The sequence below is a fragment of the Ursus maritimus genome, unplaced genomic scaffold (genome assembly GCF_017311325.1).
Source record: "Ursus maritimus isolate PB19 unplaced genomic scaffold, ASM1731132v1 scaffold_4, whole genome shotgun sequence".
Lineage (NCBI taxonomy): Eukaryota > Metazoa > Chordata > Mammalia > Carnivora > Ursidae > Ursus > Ursus maritimus.
Genome location: NW_024426552.1, coordinates 30,367,778 through 30,383,568, shown reverse-complemented (window position 1 = coordinate 30,383,568; position 15,791 = coordinate 30,367,778). Strand labels below are relative to the sequence as shown.

At 36.4% G+C, this 15,791-nt stretch overlaps 1 protein-coding gene across 1 annotated transcript in view; it reads left to right on the top strand.

Moving 5' to 3' along the window:
- Positions 1–15,791, top strand: part of ROBO1 (roundabout guidance receptor 1) — a 391,889-nt gene that overhangs the window by 315,274 nt on the left and 60,824 nt on the right. Inside the window, exons 10-15 of the mRNA XM_008701732.2 lie at positions 5,893–6,098; positions 7,611–7,692; positions 7,862–8,030; positions 8,118–8,284; positions 14,102–14,223; positions 14,879–15,110. Of these exons, the coding sequence (XP_008699954.2) occupies positions 5,893–6,098; positions 7,611–7,692; positions 7,862–8,030; positions 8,118–8,284; positions 14,102–14,223; positions 14,879–15,110 (978 nt within the window). The remainder of the gene's footprint in view (positions 1–5,892; positions 6,099–7,610; positions 7,693–7,861; positions 8,031–8,117; positions 8,285–14,101; positions 14,224–14,878; positions 15,111–15,791) is intronic.

The window sequence follows — 15,791 nt, the reverse complement described above, 5'->3', positions numbered from 1 at the left end:
TTTTCTGTCCTACCTTAAGGCCATGTAGATGTTCTCCTATGTCTTTTTTTAGAAGTTTCATAGTCTATACTTCTAAGATATAAGTTTGTAATCCATTTTAAATTATTTTTTGTGTATGGTATAAAACAAGGATCAAAATTCCTTTTCCCCTCTATATGGATACTAATGGTTCCAGCATCATTTATGGCAAAAACAGTATTTTCCATACTGAATTACAGTGGCATCTTAATCATAATTCAGATAAACATAAATGTGAGAGTCTGCTTCTATTCTATTCTAGTCCATTTATATATTTATGCCAGTATGTATGTTCTTAGTTATTGTAGCTTTATGGTAAGTCTTATAAACAGGTAATGTAAGTCTCCAACTTTGTTTTTCTTGTTTTGAGTTGGCTATTAGAGGTCCTCTGCATTTTCTTATAAATTTTAAAATGACCTTGTTAATTTACAGACACACACACACACACACACCACACAACCCTAAACAATAACAACAAAAAATCTGAGGTTTTAATTTTGATTTCACAGAAATTATTGAAAAGTTTAGGAAGAAATAACATCTTAACAGTCTTAGTCTTCCAGTTTAGGGGAATGATATATATTCCTATACATCTCTCAATTTATTTAGATCTTTAATTGTCCCAACAATGTTTTGTAGTTTTCAGGGTAGATACCTTCCATATATTTTGAAAAACCTATACCTATGATATTTTATGATTTTTGATATGACTACATTCATATAATATAAATATATATATTTCATTATTGTATTGAGGCCAGATGTACAATTAATTCTTTGTATATTAACCCTGTATCCAGCAACTCGCTAAATATACTCTTATATAAGAGTTTGTAGGTATATTATTTTGACATTTTTATGAACAAAATGTGTTAACTGCAAATAAAATCAGTTTTACTTCTTCTTTCCAATATTTATACATTTTATATCTCTTACTTGTCCTGCACTGTGATCTCTAATGTAATGAATAGAATTGATGATAGTGGAAATATTTTTCCTGATCCTAACCTCAGGGGAAAAAGTAAGTGTAATGTTAGCAAAGATTTTAAAGATAGAATTTTGAAATAAAAAAAAAGAATTCTGGAGGAAATTTTTAACACATTAATCTGATTATTTTGTTTCTTAGTGCTCTCAGGATAAAGTTTATATTCCTTAATATGCTTTACAATTTATGATCTGACCTCTACAGGCTCAGCTCTGAATACTTTGTTTGCTTACATGCCCTCATTTCATTGTGTTTGCTCTCCTTTTCTTTTATCTGAAGACTTCTGCACATGCTGTTTCTACTGGCTTGAAATTTCATTTACTTTAAGAAGCATTCCCCCGTTCCTCAAATATCAGCATTCTCCACCCTGCCATCTGTAGAAAGATAACATCCTATACTTTTCTGTGTTCTCTATTTATTTTCTTGTATTCTTCATTAGACATGAAGTTCCGTGATTGTAGGGCCCATGTCTATCCAATAAATACATACTCAGTATCATACTATACCAAAGTCTGACACATGGTACACATGCAATAGATAATTTTTGAATGAATGGATGAAATGAACCACTGTTAGTTAGGTCAGAATTCAAAATTATGACCGTCTCATTCAAAAGCCCCAACTCTTACCTCTGTCTATGATACATATTATATATTACTGGCTCCAATTAGTTAAAATGACCTAAAATGTTTTTACAATTTCTTCCATATATTAAAGCTATTAAGTGATGGCTATGAAGACCATGTATGAATTTGATAATGATCAATATAATCAATAGGTAGAAATGGAACACAGAATTGCACAACAATTTATAATGGCAACGTTATAAGAAAACTTTATATATACAAGCAACTTATATATGCAGGTGTACATGAAAAATGGCCAAAGAAAACTATGGTAAAATATTTTCAAGTATTTCGTATTATTCTAATTAATAATTGAAAGCAAAGCTTCCTACATGCCATCTGATACTGCATTGTCATAAATTGCTATATTTGTGAGAATAGATCAAGGGTAGTAATTTTTGCTAAACTAACACAAGATAAAAAACCTAACATTAAATGTCCTAATTCATTTTACAGTCTCTGGGGTGATTTAAGATGGTTTTGTGTTTGCTGTCCTGGTACTGTATTTTTAGTTTTGTTTTCTTTCTTTTGGAATTCATTGATATTGTACACACAACTTAACAAGTACGTACTCATTCTTCACAGGTAAACTGTTATTACTGTGAGTGCTGACAACATCAGCTTTTGCACATTATCAGGTCAAGTCGAGACGATAGCTAGTAGGCAGAATACTACTGCTATTTGACGTCAGTTTCTCAACCTTTCTTTATTGTTTGCAAACAGAACAAAGGCAAAGAATAAAACACGAGGCACCGATGATAGTGGAGTAGGAGCTGTCTTTGAAATGTTGTTTTTTGTCGCTGTGGCCTACCCCAAATAGCATTTGACCCAGGAACATAGAAATTCGTATCACCTATTTAATTGGAAATGTTTCTTTTATTACTGGAATGTAATAAAATTAGTATAAAATGTAAAATCACTTGCATTCGTCTTTCGAAAGTTATTGACATACAACGAAATGAGTGTTAACTTTTATTCAGAAAACAGAGACCTGACAATTATCAACTAGTTAATTTGGACAGGTGACTTGTACTTCCCTAACTAACTCATAAGTTTGTAAGATACATTTGCGAACTGATAGCAAGTATGGTACGTAATTCTGATATTTGTTGGTATATAAATATGAGCTTTTCATACATAAACTGGTCAATTGTGTACATGTTATTTTCTTTCTTTTTTAAATATATATATTGAAATTTTATTTTATTTTTTAATTTTTTTATTATTAACATATAATGTATTATTTGTTTCAGGAGTACAGGTCTGTGATTCATCAGTCTTACACAACACCCAGTGCTCACAACACATACCCTCCCCGGTGTCCATCACCCAGCCATCCCATCCCTCCACACACACACACACACACACACACACACACACACACACACCCCTTCAGCAACCCTCAGTTAGTTTCCTGAGATTAAGAGTCTCCTATATTTTTTTTCACTTAAAATTATTTCATGAATGTATTTATATGTATTAACATAGTCTTCATGATCATTGTTTTTGAGGTAACAAAAGATGACTTCTGATGATATACTCTCATTTTTTTTAGGATCTTCATATATTTCATGAATGTGAGACAAAGATAGGAAACTTTCATAAACTCTGCTGTAATGGATTATACCACCTGTGGACTGCCCACACCAGCCCCATACCACTGCTAACACCACTGTACTGGTACCCGTTCATACTAAGTTACAGTGACTCAGGGCTTCCCTTGTGCCAGGCACTATTGCTAAGAACTGTTCATATCGACAGTTTTAAATTTGACAACATCTCATTTACAGATAAGGAAATGGAGGCACAGACTGGTGAGAAAGTATGCCCAAATCATACAGATCATAAGTAACAGAACTGAGATTTACAACAAAAGTTTGTGCTGTCCAGGATGGTAGCCAGCTGCCCCGTGAGATTATTTTAATTAGAATTTCAATTACTTACAGCTTATTAAAATTACACATCCAGTTTCTCTGTCACACCAGCCAGATTCAGATGCTCGGCGTCCACGCGACGCTCTTGGCTTCTGTGTCGGTAGCACAGCTACGGAACGTTTTCATTTTAGGGCCACATCTTTCCCCAAGATGCGCTTACTCACTTTGTTAAAATTCATTCTAATTATGATAATTCATTCTAACGGTACCAGTGTAAAATATGAGACCCAAATTTGAGGTTCTTCTTAAAATCCTAAATTTAGGTTTGACTCAGAAATGTACTACACTTTTTAGTTTGTGAGAACGTAAATAGTGTATCAGTATTTTATTCTATCCTGTGATAACAACAAAGTGTTTCATGTTTTTCTACCTAAAAATGTGAAATTGCTTTAATGAACTCCTTCAGCTCTGGTTTACCTATCAGTTTTTTACAGAAAAGGGTAAGTGGCAAGATCACAATTCATACACATGTCTAGCTTTTTGCAGCTAGCAAAGCACCTTCATATGTATTATACCATTTAAATCTTCATAGCAATCCCTTGAGCTGGCTAGAACATTATTATATTCCAATTAGAGATTAAAAAAAATAAAAAAACAAAACAAAACTAAGGCTTAGAGAATTTAAGAAGCAGCCCAAAGACACATGACAGATGGAGTTGATAATCAACCCTACTCCTCTTCTCTTGCCTTATTTTTGTAAACTACCCAGTGTAAACCAGGGAGAAATCAATGAGAGAGCAACAACAGCATTAAACTGGGTCAGGATAGGATGGGGAGGTGTGAATGACGCTAAATATGATGCAAACATCAAAGCACTGTAAAGATGCAGAAAACTGGAGAAGTCCCCAGATACTGGATTGTTTCTCAATGTAACAAGACTACAAAATGTAAGCCACTCTGTTCCTGGATTTAATTATAATCCTTTATAAAGAAACACTGTTACTAATTTAATTAATGTCTAGAAATAAATATTCATTCATTCTTATGATCAAGGGAACACAGGTGGTAGAATGTTCTAAAACCCCAAAGCAATAAAACGTTTTCATTCTTTTTTTCACACTTATCGGGTGGGGCCTCTAATTAGATTTTAGCCAATCTCAACAGAAAATGTACAAAAGATTAAACAATCCTAAACAAAGGAATCATTGGCTTACATTTGTCATCCATGCAGTATGTGAAACACTCCTGCCAGGTTACAAACTCCAGCCTTCTACCATGCCTCCCTGGTATTTGCAAATTTCATACCAGTAATCAAGCATGGTAGGGAATCAAAAAGGTGGGTGAAAATGCAGTTGCTGATTTCACTCTCTTGCTTTCTTATTTTTGCTTAAGCTGAATGCACAAAACTAATAACTATTGCATGGTAAGTGAGGAACAAATTGAAGTGTGAGTCCAGTTTGTGAAAATCTTTGGTGCATAAAACCTTGAACATGACACATCTCGCTTTGCAAATTGTTGCATCCAAAATTTAGTTATTCTAGCAAATGTATTTGAGCGGTTTTCCAGTTTTTCCTAAATTCACCGAGACTGGGAAAAATTTTCCCCGTGTAATTCTGTTAATAGAATTCCAAGATAGAAAGAGCTCAATCATATTGACTTGTAATTTCTGAAAGTTCAAAGCCCCTTTTTGAATCCAAAATTGTCAGACGTGTTGGTAAGATACCATATTTTTTTCTGTTGGACACAAAACCGTTATCAGATATCAAATTGGCTTTAGTTCATTTGTGGAAATGTGTCTCCTAAGTTTCCTTGGGGTAGGTGGTTTTTTGTTGTCATTGTGTTTGATTTTTACATACTTTAAAGTTTAAAAAGTACACATTCCACTTCTCACCACTAGACAGCGACTTCACCATCCACAATTCTTTTTTTTTTTTTTTTTAAGATTTATTTATTTGACAGAGAGAGAGAGAGTGAGGACAGTGGGGGAGCAGCAGGCTCCCCACTGAGCAGAGAGCCCGATGCAGGGCTCTCGATCCTAGGACCCTGGGATCATGACCCCAGCCCAAGGCAGATGCTTAACCGACTGAGCAACCCAGGCACCCCACCATCCACAATTCTTATTTCCTCCTCGGACTCTTAAGTTAAATAGGTCCCTCGGCAGGACAGCAAGCTCAGTCAGGGCTTGGTCATTTGAAAGGAGTACATGGTATCTCATTTTAACATCCTGAATCAGAGCATCGCATAAATGCATTCTGAATAATGCATGTCTCCTACTTTAATTACTTGTTTAATTAGTTTGTTTCAAAGCCTAGAGCAACTGCTGTTGCTTGGATGATTAGAAAATTGCTTCCAGTTGTAGAAATCTATTTCCTGTTGTTTCTTTTGGCAGTGATTGCGGACCGGCCTCCCCCCGTCATTCGACAAGGTCCTGTGAATCAGACGGTAGCAGTGGATGGTACTTTAGTGCTCAGCTGTGTGGCCACAGGCAGTCCGGTGCCCACGATTCTGTGGAGAAAGGATGGAGTCCTTGTTTCAACCCAAGATTCTCGAATCAAGCAGCTGGAGACGGGAGTCCTGCAGATCCGATACGCTAAGGTAACTTGAATTGACACCCTGGCTTTCCCATTTTGCTCCATTTTGTGTTTGCCTCCAGCAACCAGGGCTGACGTCTCAAGTTTTAGAATCAATGAAACGCTAAATAACGGTATTGATATATTTTTAATTGACGCTTTATTCTTTCAGACATTCCACTGTGTATATTTAAGATGATTTGACTCATAACTTAGCTCATAGCAAGTAATTTAAGGTCTTAGATGGAGGAGAAAAAAAGATTTTTGAGACCTACTGAGGGAAGTCAATGAGGATTTGTGGGAGAAAAAAAATACCTTCCAGGTAGCGGTATGATGCACTCATTCCATAAAAGCATTTTTCAAAGAGATTTTTCCAGTACCGTGTTATCTACAATGCCCTTGGACAGGTCTTCTGTTGTGAATATTTGGTTCAACATTTTGTAATTACAGAATACTGTACGTGCAAACAAAACCCAGATAGCAATGTACGCGCCGAGTGTACATTGCAAATCAGCATGTTAAATGATGAAAAGCCCGCAAGTTTGTGAGAACAATTTAGGGATTTACCTTCCCAGGGCATCACATCCCATACCTGTTCTTTCAGGACTGTGTTGTTTTGTTTGGATTTTTCCTTTTCTTTTAGGTCAAGATCAGACAGGCTCACAAGGCATATGAAAGAATAGCTTTGACAGCAATAAACATAAATTTCAATCGCTTTATTGCCTATTGTGGGTGGCTTCTTGGGAGTTTTGGATCAGCATAACAGTTCATTGTACATGCCATGAAAGTTAATATGTTGTACTTCTTTGTGACAACGATTGCAATTTTGTTATTACAGTTGCCAGAGAGAGATGGCAACATTCTTGCTTTATCAAACATTACTTGAAGATCGAGTTGTTACCTTAGGCAGAGGTGTATGGGTTCATTGTGCTCGTGATGATATTAAAGCTGTTGGTTTTCTGGCATTTAGTCTTTAGAAGGGAAAGAGAGCCTTCATTCCAGCTGAGGTTTGACTTATTAAACAGGTTCGAAAAAAATGGGAGAAAAAGAGTGAGTACTTTGAGAAGAGATCATTTTGTGTTTATCCTTTGTATTCTGTAAATCTGTTTATCTCAGCTATCCATATGCATGTAATTCTGACGAAATAGGAAATAGCAAGAATAGTCATTGGCTAAATGTTATCAGCCTTACTGTGTGCCATTAAATGGGAAGATATAAGTTAGTAATAAAGATTATCCCTTTGAATTTGAATACCTCATTGTTTATTTTCCCTGACACTAAAAAATAGTGGTATGGTAACAAATTAAATATATTTTATTATACAATTAAAATAACCATATAAAATCATTTTTTCTCTATTCCTGCAGTATTTTCCTTCATAGTCAATAAAAATATATTCAATTAAGAGGACGTTTCTGGTTATTGAATTTTAATGCAGTTATCCATATTCATGGGACATATACAAAATTATAATTGCTTTTCCAGGCCATTGAGCTCTCGATTGTTCCAAATACTTATTTTCTGTCTGTCTTCTCAGCTGGGTGACACAGGTCGGTACACCTGCATTGCATCGACCCCCAGTGGTGAAGCAACATGGAGTGCTTACATTGAAGTCCAAGGTAAATTAGCTAGCATTTTAACTTAAAGCTTAACGTGTGGTCATTTACTTGCTGGTGAATGAATGAAGTAGATATCCTGATGCCTGAGTAGGTATATAAATGTGTAATCTACCTTTATGTGCTTAACTGTATATATGTAAACATCTTTCCTTTTTATCCCGTTTATTAGAATTTGGAGTTCCAGTTCAGCCTCCAAGACCCACCGACCCAAATTTAATCCCTAGTGCCCCCTCAAAACCCGAAGTTACAGATGTCAGCAGAAATACAGTTACATTGTCATGGCAACCAAATTTGAATTCAGGTGCAACTCCAACATCTTATATTATAGAAGCCTTCAGGTAGAGTAAAGACGATATTTCCTAGTTGGTCTTTTTTTTTTTTAAACCATTAAATATGCATGTTCTAACTTGTGTATCTGTCCTTAGCCATGCATCTGGTAGCAGCTGGCAGACCGTAGCAGAGAATGTGAAAACAGAAACATTTGCCATTAAAGGACTCAAACCTAATGCAATTTACCTTTTCCTTGTGAGGGCAGCAAATGCATATGGAATTAGTGATCCAAGCCAGATATCAGATCCAGTGAAAACACAAGGTAAATACGGATTTACTCAACCTTGTGACACCTACTTATTCTTAGATGTTATAATTTTACAAGTCAGTAATTTGTACTGCATACATGCTACGATTGTATATGTAATACAGATCTGTTCTTCCAGTTGCTCCATTAATTTTTAATACACAAACACAATGTCTGCAAACTTTATTGTTTTCTGGACTAAGTACTCCAAGATAAGATTAATAACAAAGAGCAGTATCTCTCATTTTATAAAATCACAATCCAATCAGGCAAAAATATTGTGTATTTTTGTATTGTATTTGATTTCTCCCCCTACAAAGCATGGGGAAAAATACTTTAGGATCGGTATGTTGTTTGGTCTGTCTTTCATTGTCAGTTATATGAGCCATGATATATTAAACTTTTACATGAAAGTCATGTATATTTTGGTCAAAGCTGGGTTAAAGAAACAGATAAAAAGGAAAAATGAGGGGCGCCTGGGTGGCGCAGTCGTTAAGCGTCTGCCTTCGGCTCAGGGCGTGATCCCGGCGTTCTGGGATCGAGCCCCACATCAGGCTCCTCCGCTATGAGCCTGCTTCTTCCTCTCCCACTCCCCCTGCTTGTGTTCCCTCTCTCGCTGGCTGTCTCTGTCAAATAAATAAATAAAATCTTTTCAAAAAAAAAAAAAAAGGAAAAATGAATATGATGTGGAGGCTAATGAATACGTGGAACAAATTAGAAATTTGCTCACTTGGGCCACATTCTGGATATACTGCTTTTCATTGTCCTTTGTGAGTAAAAATTACATCTAGCTTTCGACAGACTACCTCCTGTCCACCACCATGCCCCACTTATTATTTTAAAGTTTTAATAAGGAATGAAATTCGCATATTGAATAAAAAGGTGATTTGAATCAATCCTTACCCTTTTTTAACATACTATCATTGCCATTAAAATATGCTTGTTCTTATATTAATAAAGAAAGAAAATTCTAGATGGTAGTGATAGAAATATACCATTATTTCCTCAACATTCAGAAGAATCACAGTATCTCAATCTCGAGTTTGCCTTTCCAAAGTGGGGGGACGTAACTTACAGTGACAGAAACAAGTTGTGCATACAAGGATTGAAAGACTTAAGCTATGTTTTAGAGAGGGTCTGACAGCCATTTTTCTTGTTTTGTCTTCTCTGATGAGTATACAAAGAATCTTGCTGGAAGGACCTTTTGCTTCAGAATTCACACAGAAAGCAAACTGAGTTATAGAACATGTTCGTGTTTGTCTCCTGCTGTGTGAGTTCAACACACCCAGGCGCCTATATTTGCTATCATGAGTCACCTCATCAGGAACGCTAATATTCTTGGAGCCTGCCTTAACACAGTTTGAGGTTTTCAATATTAGATACACAGTTGTAAAGAATGCAGACACAATGACAGCTGTAATGTGAATTTGACTTTTTGTCCCGAGTACGGTGGTCTCTAGCTAGGAGACTCCTCAGTTTTGAGTGACTGCTCTTCTGTTAAATACTCCTATGAATGATTTTGTAGCCTACATCCTCATTTGTAAATAAGGAGGTAGTTCACACTTACTGTGAAGATTAATTTACGTCTTTTTACCTTTTAACTGACTTAATTTTATACATGAATAGCTAGCGGAACAACCTAAGTGAAATAAATCCATGTCATTTGGAAGACTGGAAATATGGTGAACGAGGGCTGCCATTTTGAAATCAAAGGATTTTTAATCTCACCTCCCGAATCTACGAGCTATGTCACCCTGAGCAAGTTAGTTTGTCCTGAGCTTCAGCTTCTTCACTTATAAAATGGGGCTAAAAATAGGCACTCTGCAGGTTTGGACAAGGATTAATTAATTTATGAGACTCAGATTTCTTTTCTGTTTTCTGCCATAAGAATTTGTTATTGGATTCATGTTTCTTTCACTGTCTAGACTAAAAATAAAGGGAGTTGATAAACTTTGCAGATACCATGAAACTGAGAAAGACAGGCTGAGGGATGAGAGCATCAGAACTAAATCTATCTCAGTAGACTGAAAGGATGGGTCAGCACTAATAAGATTAAATTAATGGAGCAAATTCAAATGTGTGCACTTAAACTGAAGGTTTAAAACTTCCCTGTGGAAGGACAGACTAAGGATACCAGGCTTGAAGGGGGAGCATATGCATGTGTCAGGGTGCTGGGGGCAGACTGATCTCAGTATTTGAAGTCAATTAAAACACCAGTTTGAGCCAACTGAGTGATGTCATTGCCAAAAGAACAAATGTAGTCTTAGCTGGCATTAGCAGAATTATGTCTGAATCAAGTAAGCCCCTCCCTTTACTCTGAACTGGTCAGGTTATGAATGGAGTAATGTGTTCTTTTCTGAGCACTGCCTTTTCAGGTAGACTTTTAAGAAGAGGACAATGAGGTTAGTTGGTGGGGCTGCACTGAAGGCTGAAAATCACATCATTAGAAAAGAAATTCAGGGATCTTGGCATGCCCCCCCCCAAATAATAGAGTAGACATGACATTTGTTTTTTCCTTAAGATTTTAAGAAACCATCATGTGAAAAGGGTATGTGTATTTTAAGTCCAGGCAACAAAAATAGGACCAAGGAGTAGAAGTAACATTGAGGAAGATTTCATTGTCTAGTTCTTGGACTGCTTTTGAGATGCTATGAAGCTCAACTGAAGGTTAGGCTAATACCAGTTGTAGCAGGAACTTGGGGAAAGACCTGGAAGAAAGTAGAAAACGTTTGTGTAGTAAGGATAAGGAGAAGAGCCAGGGGTGGAGGGCATTCAGGAGAGACTTGTTGGAAATGAATTCATAAGAGAGCAGCCATAATTTCTATAGCCATTTCTGTAACATGACTGCAAAAAAAGTCTTCCCCAAGTAGAGATTCCTATGAAGGAGTTGGGTCAGAGATAAAGGTACAAGGCACAGTTTCCACTTCACAATGCAGGTAGACCCATGTCACAGTTGGAGTTAGAGCCCCGTCGCAGGGTAATCCAGATGTTTTTCCCCAAAACAAGATTCGATAATGCAAGGAAGATGAAGTGAGTCGCGGGCAAGTGGGGGGCGTGTTGGCCATTTCTGGGATGGTGGGGTTGTTGCCAGTGTAACTGCTGGGTTTCCTCCATGCATCCTACTTGCGTAGCATTCTGAGCCCTATCCTTGAAGAATATGTACACAGCACAGAATGCATAGCCTATGTATGGTATGAATAATAGGAACTCGGTCATTGTAAATAATGAAGTGCAGCCTGGATACTCTCTCTTCAGAGACTGTGAATAGGGAATTCCAACACTGGGCAAGCAGCTGGGTAGAATTACAATCTGAAATTTCCTCTAGGTTAATTCTGAATGTCCGGAAGGACCTTTTACATTATAATACATTTTTTTTTCAAGAGGAGGAAAAGGACAAGAACGATATTAAAGAACCAGTTCATAAACTTTTCAATGCTAGTAGATATTACTTTTCATTTTTCTCCCCGATGGGCCATTTTCTGAATATTCTAGGCTGCCGTTGCCAAAATAGTTACACCAGGCCAGGGATTATTTTTAATTTTTAGTTTTCATGAAGGGATTGACTGACAAGTTTATCTCAAACCAAAGAAATTAGAGATTGTGGTGAAAATCATAGTAGTTACCATTTACAATGGTTATTTACATGTTCAAGGATACTTGCTAAAAGGCAGAAGGTTGCCTGAGGATAGGAGCTTACATATGAGAGGACCTGTGTTTTTCATACAGTAATTCCCTTTCAGTCAACCAGTGTTTGTTAAGCACATTCTAAATGCCTGGCACAAGCCTGGATGTTCTGGGTTCACAAAGATTAACCCAATCCTTGTCTTCAAGACAAGGACTTCCTATGACTTCCAAAATGCAGTTCTCACAGCAGCCCTCAGAAATATCTGCCATTTGTACTGCCGTTTGCCAGATGAGAAAACAGAAAAATAGTGAGGTTAGGAAATCTTCCCCATGTTTCATGGCTGATAAGTTGCTGAGTTGGGGTGCAAACCCAAGTCTGTCTTGTTGCAAGGACTTCATTCTTACCCCAGAGATAGATGGTAGCTGGAGTCGTAGGAGCATAGAAACCAATAGGGAAGGAAGAACATCTGAGATGGGAGGATGACAGGCAAGTGCTTTCCACCTCTAGGCTGTGGTAATAGGTTGCCTGAGGGCCAGTGTCAGCCAAGGATATTTGTGAGGGATGCTAAAGTGTGAGAAACCAAAATTATCTGTTGTTTTTGACATTTTGCTTATTTATAGGCTTAATTGATGGGTGCAGTATATGTGCAGTCAGGGGTATTATATCGGAGTGTTAGATAGCACTCTTGATCCATCTTCTCTTTGCCTGCCTTCCGTGGAGTCCCTCAAAGCTTAACAACCTCATTTTTGTTTGTTTGTTTCAAGTTTTTAATTTAAATTCTAGTTAGTTAACATATAACATTGGACGACCTCATTTTTAATAAACATATTTTTTTGCTTCTTGTTCAGAATATCTTTAAAGATATTTAGTCATTCAGAAACTAAAATTCTCATTTCTGCTGTTCCTGGGATGGCAAATACTCTAGAGTATGTATGCCGACATATAAATCTCTGAGATAGAGAATTCTGGCCACAAAAATCTCTGTATTTTCTTCCCTACTTCACCCTCTCTTCCCTTTTATTATTTATTTATCTGTTAAGATTTTATTTATTTATTTGAGAGAGAGAGGAGCAGAGGGAGAGGGACAAGCAGACTCTGTGCTGAGCGCGGAGCCTGACGCAGGGCTCAATCCCATGACCCTGACATCACGACCTGAACTGAAATCAAGAGTCGGACTCTTAACCGACTGAGCCACCCACGCCCCCCCCCTTATTACTGTAAGCAAAGCAAAATATCTGTATTTAGAAAACCTCCCTAGAAATGGGCAATTTTTACTGAGTACAGACTTTAGGATTTTAACAAAATCCCTCCTTATTGGGGAGAAAAAGGTGCAACATAAATGAACACTAGTAATAGTTTAATTCTTACTTTGTTATTGGTCTCCTTTCTTAAATTTTGGTGTTCTTGAGATTAAGAACTTTTTATTTAACCTTCTTTACAGTGATGCAATAACTGAACTAAAAAGCAAACCATTAAATAGATGGTTAGGTGCTCTTTTCTCATCAGTTTTATTTTGTTCTATTCTATTCTATTCTATTCTATTCTATTCTATTCTATTCTATTCTATTCTATTCCATTCCATTCCATTCCATTCCATTCCATTCCATTCTAATGGTGGCTTCTGTATCCCTCATGGTAGCTGCTACTAACTTACCGTATACCTTATTTGGGAAGATAGCCAAGTTCATCTTATAAGATACAAGGTGTCTAAATTCTTTTTGTGCTTGCTTTTCACCTATTATATGTCTCCCTTCTTTTCATTACTCATCCACTCTGTTGCAATTTCTGGCTCTTTTCTTTCTTGCATAGTCAGGATCATTACCAAATTTTATAACAAACTCGGAGGGGAATGCACTGGGCTTCTCATCCTTGGTGAGAAAGCGATCATTACATGGTAGGAGGCACCCTCAGATGCTGCTTTTTGGCCATTGTTACCTTTGCTTCCTGCTCTTTTCTGCTTTCTACATGCCCTCTGCTTGTTCTCTCTCTCTCTCTCTCTCTCTCTCTCTGTATGTCGCCACCTTCCCTATGCTAATAAAAAGGTTAAGTTGTTCCCATTTCATTCTGTATCACAGGTTGGCTTCCCCGTTGGAATGATTCTTCTTTTCTGAGAGTTGCCATGAATGCGAGGATTGTTTCACCATACTTTCATTCAAGTCAGTTACATTGCGTAGGATGGTTAACATGGTCTTCTTGGATTGTTGCAGATGTCCCCCCAACGAGTCAGGGCGTAGATCACAAGCAGGTCCAGAGAGAACTGGGAAATGTTGTACTGCACCTCCACAACCCTACCATCCTTTCTTCCTCTTCGATCGAAGTGCACTGGACAGTGAGTCATTATTGTTGCAATATTTGATTTCAGTTTCAATAAGCCGATGACTTCTGGGAGATCATTATATGAAAAAAAATTCATGGAACAGATAGTTTATGTATATGTGTTGCCCACTTGTCCACCAATGACAACTTTATAGTGTAAGCATTGTTTATTATGATAGCTGTGCACTGGCTTTCAACAAGAAAAGTTTTATGTTGTGTGTATTTTCTATTATACTGCAATAGTAAACTTTACCATTACCAAAGGAAACAAACACATAGCTTTAACTATAAATATATAACTTGTGACAGGATCATTATCACATAAGTTTTTTTAGACTTTAGAAATATTTGAGTAGTATTAAATTGGCATTTAAAATTAGAAAGTTTTCTGATCCTTTTGATCCTGGATGTCTGTCACAGAATTGCCATGATGCCGAACGTTTCTGCATGAACCATAGAAATTAGTATCTAATATTATATATTAAGCTGAAAAAGTGACTGCATTACAAAGGATAGTGATTCGTGTTTTGTATTCTATTTTATATAAACTAGAAAACTATAGAGTGAAGCTAGATAGAATTTTTTGCATTTTGTCACATTTAATTTTCATAATTTTAAAATAATAAAAAGATATAAATGGTTGCATTTTTTATCTGTCATTTCAATAGGTGGACCAACAGTCTCAGTATATTCAAGGATATAAAATTCTTTATCGGCCATCTGGAGCCAACCACGGTGAATCGGAGTGGTTAGTTTTTGAAGTGAGGACCCCAACCAAAAACAGCGTGGTTATCCCTGATCTCAGAAAGGGAGTCAACTATGAAATTAAAGCTCGTCCTTTTTTTAATGAATTTCAAGGAGCAGATAGTGAAATTAAATTTGCCAAAACCTTAGAAGAAGGCAAGTATAATGGAATGTGTGATTACTGTGCATTGTAGTACATTTGTTAGGTTTTTATTAGCTTAATTGAAAAAAATTAATTAATTGTGATATTATTAACTGTCTTGATATTGAACATTGTATTTTGCTAAAAGGATTTGTTCAATTAGAACTGCTAAAAATCAAAATTCTGTAATACTCGACTTGCTTTAATAGCCTATATAAAAATGTGCAAATGTGAACCATGTATTACTTAATGGCATATGTCAGATATATCCAATTGTTGAGAACTAAAATTCGCATTTAAAGATGAATTTGTTCTCAATTTGCTTGACTTTCCATTAATTATTTTCCATTCACTTATTGAATGTTACCTTGAGTAATGATTTATAAATAAAGTGAGTAATGTTTTGGTTTGCCCAGGACTTCCTGGGGTTAGCATTTTATGCTTATTCCTCATGTCTGTGGAAACCCCTCAGCTCCAGAAAAACCAGTATGATTGGCCATCCTATAGCTGGAATTCCAATCTTAGTATTTACATAAAAGTAAAAAAGGTTACATGTCACAAGTATACTCTGTAAAAATAACCAGAATTTTTCCTAAAATCTGATGATTATTTTGATGACAGAAATGATAGGATATAGTTAATGTCGTGGATGATTAATATATATCTTTATTCTTTGGAACACTCGTAGGGAGAAC